Source organism: Nannospalax galili, unplaced genomic scaffold, assembly GCF_000622305.1.
Source record: "Nannospalax galili isolate Female #2095 unplaced genomic scaffold, S.galili_v1.0 scaffold2227, whole genome shotgun sequence".
Classification (NCBI taxonomy): domain Eukaryota; kingdom Metazoa; phylum Chordata; class Mammalia; order Rodentia; family Spalacidae; genus Nannospalax; species Nannospalax galili.
The window spans coordinates 461,751-469,704 of record NW_008356468.1 but is presented as its reverse complement, the minus strand read 5'-3'; the positions used below and the strand labels follow the sequence as shown (position 1 = coordinate 469,704).

Sequence of the window (7,954 nt, the reverse complement as noted above, 5' to 3'; positions counted from 1 at the left end):
AGAGAGAGAGAGAGAGAGAGAGAGAGAGAGAGAGAGAGAGACCGAGAGACACCGAGACCATATGGAGGTCAGAGGACAGCCTTCGGTGTTTGCCCGCACTTTCCATTTGTGGAGACAGTCTTTGTTTTTCTGGTTGTAAGCAAGGTTGGCTGGCCTGTGAGCATCCCAGGACTCTTCTGCCTCTTGCCTCCCATTTTTCTGTAGGAGTACTGGGATTATAGACACTCACAACATGCGTCAGTCTTTACATAGGTTCTAGAAATTTGAGCTCAGATCCTCAGACTTGCACAGCCAGTGCTTTTATCCACTGAGCTATCTCCCCAATCCCCTTCTTTGAAACAAAAAAAACAAAATTGACAGTCTAGAATGCTCTACAGTACACGTTCCTTTATAGGAAGTACAAAAACAGGCCTAGTCCCTTGATGATGGTGAAGTTGGAAAGAACTATGAGGAGGGTTGGTGGTGCTTAAGGAAGAGCTGTGTGTGTTTATTTTTACATTATAGGCATGCGCATGCATACACATACACACACATACACTCTAAACTTGTAAATTACACATCAGTTTTTATAAGAGTCTCACCACTACCTCTAGTTACAGTGATGGCTAGCAGAGGTAAGGATGCCCTGGTATCAGGGTCACAGCACCCTGCTTGCACAAGCCTCTCTGCCTTGCCCCGTTGCTGGAGCAGAGCACTCTTCAGAAGTTCTTACAAAGGGTTGATTTCCTTTCAGTAGTTTTCCCACTTCTGGCTGGGTGAATTAGGCAGTTGATCAAGCTCTGAGCTTCAGGCTCTTTCCCTTCAAGTCAGGATGATGGTCCTGACCTGCCTCCTGCTAAGGGTTGCTGAGAGCATCGTGCAAAATAAGTGAAAGCACTCCTTTTCCACGGTCAAGTCCCTGTCTCCTGACACAGCCCACCTGGTCAGGAAGTGGCCCTGAAGGCTGCCTTGTCTCTGAGCCTGGTGGTATAGAGGACAGATTTTCTTCCTTTTCACCAGCAAGGTTTGCGCCCACCCAGGCTGTGAGAACTGACATCTGTTGGGGTGGAAAATTGATAGCACACACGATTAACAGCTTAGCAACAGTGGTGGTGCACGTGCCAGCAGAAGCAGGCGGTCCCCATTAGAGAAGCACGAATCGAGGGTGAGTGGCTGAACCTTGAGGAGGCACAAAGGTCTTTTTCATTAAGAGAGTGGCCGCTCCCAAACCTGTAGGCAAAGAGTACAAATATACGTTGAAATAATCCATCACAAGTGACTGCCTCCGTCATACCTTGGAGAGAGCTTTAGCTACTGCTAGAATTCCACTAAGCTCCAGAGTTGCCTAGGATACCAGTCACATGGGCCCATCTCCCAGACTCCCTCCAAATGATTTATTTTCCTTTATTTTGAAGAGCAGCGGGGGAGGGCTCAGATGCACTCACATAGCCCTGTTCTGAAGCAGGGCCTTTACATGTTCTTACCGCCTGCGCTCGAGCCCCTGGCAGCCCTTGCCCTTGGTGGTAGGGACAAAAATAGCATTTCCTGTCCCAGTTGTCGTCCCCGTTTTCTGAACTCTGCGTCATCCCAAAGAGAGGGGGCTCCACACTGTCCTTTGAGGGGGCAGGAGTCACCGTATGGAGTGGGGAGGAGAGAGTGGCGGGCCCTGATGACAAGGGGATCTTCCAAGCATGACTGCCGAGCAGAAGGGGCCTGCCTCCTTCAGCTAACCACTCAACCAAGAAAAGGCTGTCTATTCTTATCTGCTTGAGAGCACATGCCTCTCCGCTCCTGAGGTCCTAAGATGGGAATTTATAGTCAGTGTGCTCTTCTCCCGCCCCGTCCCATGACCCCACACTGAAGCGTCACACTGGCATATCCTGCTACAGCCTGAACTGCAGATGATAGATAGGTTTGTTCCATTTCTACTGCTGATTGAATCTAAAGAGACAGCAGCATAAGGAGAGACTGCAGACTGAACCTGAACACATCCCAAGTCATTCCACATGTCCTTAGTCTCTTGTCTTCAGATTTCCAAAGTAGACAGTGGGAAGGAAAAGGAAGCACATTCTTTTTCCTTCTTTTTCGTTCTCTCGCCAGGCAGCTGTGTCTGTGCATGTGTCTTGGAGAAGTAGGGCCCACTGGGAACGATGCCACCACCATCTGACCTCGTCAAAGTGGCCATTGAATGGCCAGGTGCTAATGCCCAGCTCCTTGAAATTGACCAGGTATGCGCCTTCTCTGAGAATCAGTGCTGCAAGGAGAGGGTTGGGGTGTCTGACAGAGGTGTCTTCAGGCTGGAAGCCACTGGCATCAAGAGTAAGGAAGACTGACTCTCCCCAGGGAAGGTGGGGCAGTATGGATTTAGAAGGGTTTATTCCTCAACCAGAGCTCTGAATGGTTCTGCTGGTTGCCCATCTTTTAGAACCTGGCATGCAGAACACATGTGAAGGATCTCTCTCTGTGTCTTTCAGAAACGGCCCCTGGCATCCATCATCAAGGAAGTGTGTGATGGGTAGGTTGAAATGGCTTGGTTTTCAACAATGGCAGCTAAGGCTAAGGGCAGTGCCAGTCCTGAAAGAACTTATGTGAAGGCTTTCCGGGTGGACTGGGTCATCAAGGAAGGACACCTGGTGAGGATGTTCCTGAGACCTCCCATAGTCCTTCCTTCACTTGTTCTTGGGCCCAGCAGTGCCCTTTGGAAAGTCCAACTAGGAAGACCCACACTCTAGTCTGCACTTCTAGTGCTGCCGACCTTCCCCAACGGGGAGGAGGTCCTTTTTTCAGCAGCTCAGCCTGAAGCTTTGTTTTGATTCCAGTGTTCTTCAGACAGGCTGGCCAACCCCCTGAGGAACTCCCTTGAAAACCCAGGACAGGTTCAGAGGAGAAACCAACTGGATATACTGTTTTCTCTCATAGGTGGTCACTGCCAAACCCAGAGTACTATACACTCCGATATGCAGATGGTCCCCAGCTTTATATCACCGAGCAGGTCAGTATGGGGAAGTCATGGGCAGGACAAGCCTTGCTTACCAGTGACCTGCCCAAGGACATGGCACTAACTGTCCAGGTGGCTCCATTCTGGGATGAAGAGCTGCCCCTTGGGCAGTATGGAGCACACCAGCCTGCTCCCCTGTGGCTACAGAGGCTTTGCTTTCCTAAGACCCAGGGCACTGAGAAGCTCTTTGAAGCTCTTTGCTGGGAGCGAGTACAAGACCTGGCTGAAGAGCCTCTTTACTATGGTTGTCCCTTGGAATCCTTACACAGTAGCCTCCTGTCACCTAGCTGTGTCCCCTCTACCTTAAGATCACCTTTAGGGGCCTGTGCTGCCTAATGGAATGGACACATTGTGGCAACATTTACTGTACAGTACTTACTCTAGTTTGCCTTCGATTGCCATGACAAAACACCCTTTCCAGCTTTCATCTCCCATTGCTGAGGGAGCTCAGGGCAGGTACCTGGAGGCAGGAGCTGGAGCACAGGCCATGGAGGAATGCTGCTTACTGGCTTGCTCCCCTGGCCCATGCCCAACCTGCTTTCTTACACAATACAGAACCACCCAAGGGTGGCACCACCTACAGTGGGCTGGGCCTTCCCACATCACTCAGTAATCAAGAAGATGCCCCATAGACATGGCCACAGGCCAGTCCAGTGGAGGCAATTCACCAATTAAGGCCCCCTCTACCCAAGTGTGTTATAAAAGTTGACAACTAAAGCTATCCAGCACAGTATTGCTTAGGGAATCCCGGCAAGATTAAGAAAAGTCAGTGATGTTCAAAGAAATCTTCCATCATGAATATTTTTGGTTCATTGTTAGTTGAATTAGCCACAGATGTTGAACTTGCAGGTGAAGAGAGCTAACTATACTAAAATGACCAGAAGTTCTTACCAATGCATCTTGCTTTTACTGTCTTAATATTTTACCTTTTGTTTTGTTTTATTCTTTGCTTCTCAGACCCGAAGTGACATTAAGAATGGCACCATCTTACAACTGGCTATCTCCCCGGTAGGTGTTGCTCCTCCCTGGAGAACTTACCCGTTTAAGAGGCAGGCGGGCGTACCTGTGGTGGGCCAGACTCTGCTCTAGAAGCTGAGACTACAGGGATTGAGAAGAAATTCTGGTCCTTATAGCTGGCTGGCAACAGATAAGCACAAGCAGTAGAAGGCCTCCTGAAGTGAGTTGCTTAGGGAACTCTAGGAACTCTGGGAGGGACCAGCTATCTTAGTCTGGCATTTCCAGAAAGCTTTCCCAGAGAAGGGAACCCTTAGCTCAGATGCAAAAGCTAGAGTTAGCTGGAGGAAGAAGAAATGAGGCATTTCCTAGTGTAGAAACCAGGGCTTAGAAGTGTGGGTGGGGAGGTGGGAGCACTGGTGGCTGTGGGGCTTTGGAGATGGTCTTGAAGGCCACCCATGGGCCTGAACTTTACCCATAAAGAAGCCAGGGCCATGAGGGAAATGTACTGTGCTTAAGTTTAAATTTTAAAAAGATCACGCTCATGGCAGTGGGGGAGATGGCGGTAAAGGAAGGAAGGCCTGTGCAAGAGAGACACTCTGAGAGGCAGGTGAGGAATGTTCGCGATCTAACCATGGCAGTGGGATGACAGGGTAAATGTGGAAAACTTAGACATAACCTTGATGGATATGATGAAGTGCTGGAGGTGGAGGGCAGACAGGGAGTTCAAGCTGACCCCTCATTTCTGTACGAGTAGCCCTTAAAGGTGACTAAAGGGAGAAGCCAGAAAGGTGGAAAGGAAAGCAGACGCCATGCGTGGTAGCTCAGACCTGTAATCTCAGCATTTGGGAGGTGGGAGCAGGAAGTCAAGAGTCCAAGATCATCCTCAGCTGCACAGTCAGTTTACTGGCCTGGGTTTCATGAGACTGGTCTCAACATCCTCAGCTGCAGTCAGTCTAATACCAGCCTGGGCTTCATGAGACTGGTCTCAACATCCTCAGCTGCAGTCAAACACCAGCCTGGGCTACACGAGACTGGTCTCAAAACAACATAAAAGAAGGGGGATTGGAAGGGTGTGAAGTGACTCCAGGTCAAGTGCAGGTTGGGGATCAGGATAGAGGAAGGTACGGTGTACAGTTTATAGTGAGCAGAGAGAGGGTAAACCAAAAACAGACCAAAGATCAGGAAGCTAGGGGGACACCCAGATCTTCTGTGGGGAAAGTGCGGCCAGGTAGGTTGACTAAAAGTTGGGGAAACCAATGGAGAACTTTAAGTCTACTACTGTATCAAGAGTCTCGGTTCCAAAGGGAAACAGATGGAGGGCAGTAACTCGGGAGTTGTGGGATCCAGAAGATACGCTTTTACAAAAATGGGCAAAATATTCATGTTTCAAACTGTGTTGGCCAAGTGAAAGGTCTTTCTCCCACTCCTATCTCCTCTCCAACTCAGCGGCCCCTCCCAGTCCTTTCTTTTAATTGCATTTTCCATTTGTCCTCTTGGATAAGTTCTGATGGGAGAGCAGAGAGTGAAGGTATAGGAGAGGGGGTAAGGTCCTGCCTGCATCAGGATGGAGGGCCCACCTTGCTACAGAGGTGCGTGTGGCCTTGGAACTGGACTTGAGAAGTTACAGTGGTGTTTTCTTGGTGAGGAAGAGAGTAGCTTGTCTGCGAGGAGCAAAGTACAGAGGGATGCTGACCAGCAGTTACTGAGTGCCTAGGTTTCCAGGGATCTATCAAAGAACCAAGAGGGAGGCACTCATGGGAGCCCCACTTTTCCGGCAAGGAAACTGAGCACGAGGTTAAATAGCTTGCCTCTTGTCATATGACCAAGAGGGTAGCCAAGCCAGAGGCGTCAAACCCAGGCCTGGGAGTCTAGGCCAGTTTTCCTAGCATCTTGTTCCTTTCCCTCCTTCGCCTGAAGGAACTTCTCAGCTTAAGGACCTCACCCCCCACACCAGGCTCTGCTAATGTAATGTGACTGTCTGGAAGAACCTCACTTTTGTGGAAGTGCAGAACATTTATAGACCTCTGGTATGAGGTGGATCGGGCACAGCAAACAGAAAGGCTATCTCTGGAGGAAAATTGACATTTGGACTAGAAGTTTCTTGAGTGAGATGCAGACTGATACTCTGCATATACTTCTTGCTGGTGACCTTTTCTTGTGCCGCACCTTTCCTCTACTGTGGCATTAGGAGGATCTGTATGTCACTGAGAGCCCTGTTAACAGAGGCAAAGAGAGGGATAGCTGGCTGACTCCTGGCCTCCACAGAGCTGGGCACCAGTCACTTGCCCAACACCACAGGGAGAAAGAAGTCCCATGGGAGCACTTCTGCTCCTCAAGCTTCAACAGAGAGCTCTGAGTTCAAAACGTAGAGACTGATGAAGCTGTGGATTGGAGTCTGACTCTGTGGTAGTAAGTTCAGCACAAGGAGCAGCGAGTAAGCATGATGCTTGGGGCTCCGCCACAGCTGCAGGAGGGATGCAAGTATCCCACTAAGGACAGTCCTGTGGTGGAGGAAGCTGTTACCAGCTGTCATTTCACAACCAGTGGCTTCATGGGATGAAGGGAGTATGGAACCTGAAAGTTAAAAGAGTTGTCCAATTAAATTCTAGGGAAGGGCCCCTCAGCTTTTAACAGACGTCCAGTCCCCCTCAACTGCTTCCAGGGATGGACCTTACTTCCTCAGGGGAAACCCTCTAGTGTTAGGTAGCGTTCATTAGTAGAAAGCTCCCTACAAGCCTGCTTCTCAGTAGCTTGCCAGAGTTAGTGGATCTCCCATATCCCTGTATTTCCTTAGTAGGAATTTTTTTAAAAATCCAAAGACCAGGGACCAGCAAGGTGACTCAGTGAGTTAAGGCACTTGCCATGAAGCCAGATGTCTTAAGTTTGATCCTCTGGACTACATGTGAAAGAATAGACACCAGACTGCTGTGTGTTATGCTCTGACATCCCGTATCTGCCCGCCCCTCACATACCTGCTATGGCATGCAAACACAAATAAGTAAATGCAATTTTTAAAAAATCCATAGACCAAAGGGATACAGAAAGATACAGATAAGTATCGATTGGTCTTGGCACACTGGAAATTCTTATTGGTCCTGTAAACATTTATTTAGCAACTCATAAGCCATGAGAAAAACTAATTCTGCCTGAGGCTTGGATGTGAGCTATCCAGAATAGTAACCTGCTGCAAGGAACAGATTGCATCACTTTTGTCCCTGGTCTCACAGTCCCGGGCTGCACGCCAGCTGATGGAAAGGACCCAGTCTTCCAACATGGAGACCCGGCTGGAGGCCATGAAGGAGCTAGCCAAGCTTTCAGCCGACGTGACTTTCGCCACTGAGTTCATCAACATGGATGGCATCGTTGTGCTGACGAGGCTTGTGGAAAGTGGGACCAAGCTCCTATCCCAGTGAGTATTGGTGCAGTCTTCAGGGCTTTCAGAGTCCAGGACCCTCTGCAGGGATCCTGTCCTCACTTCTTTGGCATTGGATAAGAAATTCTGTGGACCTCTGCTGCACATAGTAGTGGCCCGAGCTCAGGTTCACACATAGGCTTTGTTCCGTGTTGGGGTCCTACATCTCAGAGTCAAGGGGCCTCTGAAAGGTTGAGTGACCCTACGACCCAGTGTTGTGCCAAGTGAGTAGTGAAAATAAGGGTCCTGGAAGTCAGGAAGGAAGCAGTTGGTCCAGCAACCTGATCATTTATGGAAAGTGCTTGGCCTGATGTGATTAGGGAGTGTTCTAGTTTGTTTCTTCATTGCTGTGACCAAAAACTCTGACCACTACCAACTTGGGGAGGAAAGGGTTTATTGAGCTTACATCTCCCGGGTCACAGTTCATCAGGGAGCCCAAGGTAAACTCAGGGCAAGAACCTGGAGGCAGGAGCTAGAGCACAGGCCATGGAGGATCACTGCTTACTGACTTGCTCCCCTGGCTCCTGCTCAGCCTGCCTTCTTATGCAACACAGGCCCACTTACACAGGGATGGCACCACCCACAGTGGGCTGGGCCCTCCCACATCA

General features: G+C 49.6%; 1 protein-coding gene across 4 annotated transcripts in view; it reads left to right on the top strand.

Annotated features, from left to right (window-relative positions):
- Elmo2 (engulfment and cell motility 2) overlaps positions 1–7,954 on the top strand; it is a 37,931-nt gene that overhangs the window by 7,826 nt on the left and 22,151 nt on the right. For 2 of the 4 annotated variants that reach the window (XM_008854622.3, XM_029556925.1), the window contains exons 2-6: positions 2,080–2,207; positions 2,454–2,494; positions 2,899–2,971; positions 3,935–3,985; positions 7,162–7,343. In XM_008854622.3, coding sequence (XP_008852844.1) covers positions 2,130–2,207; positions 2,454–2,494; positions 2,899–2,971; positions 3,935–3,985; positions 7,162–7,343 — 425 coding nt within the window. In that variant the 5' untranslated portion in view covers positions 2,080–2,129. Of the gene's footprint in view, positions 1–2,079; positions 2,208–2,404; positions 2,495–2,898; positions 2,972–3,934; positions 3,986–7,161; positions 7,344–7,954 lie in introns of those variants that run through there. The other 2 variants (XM_029556926.1, XM_008854624.3) reach the window with 2 other exon arrangements.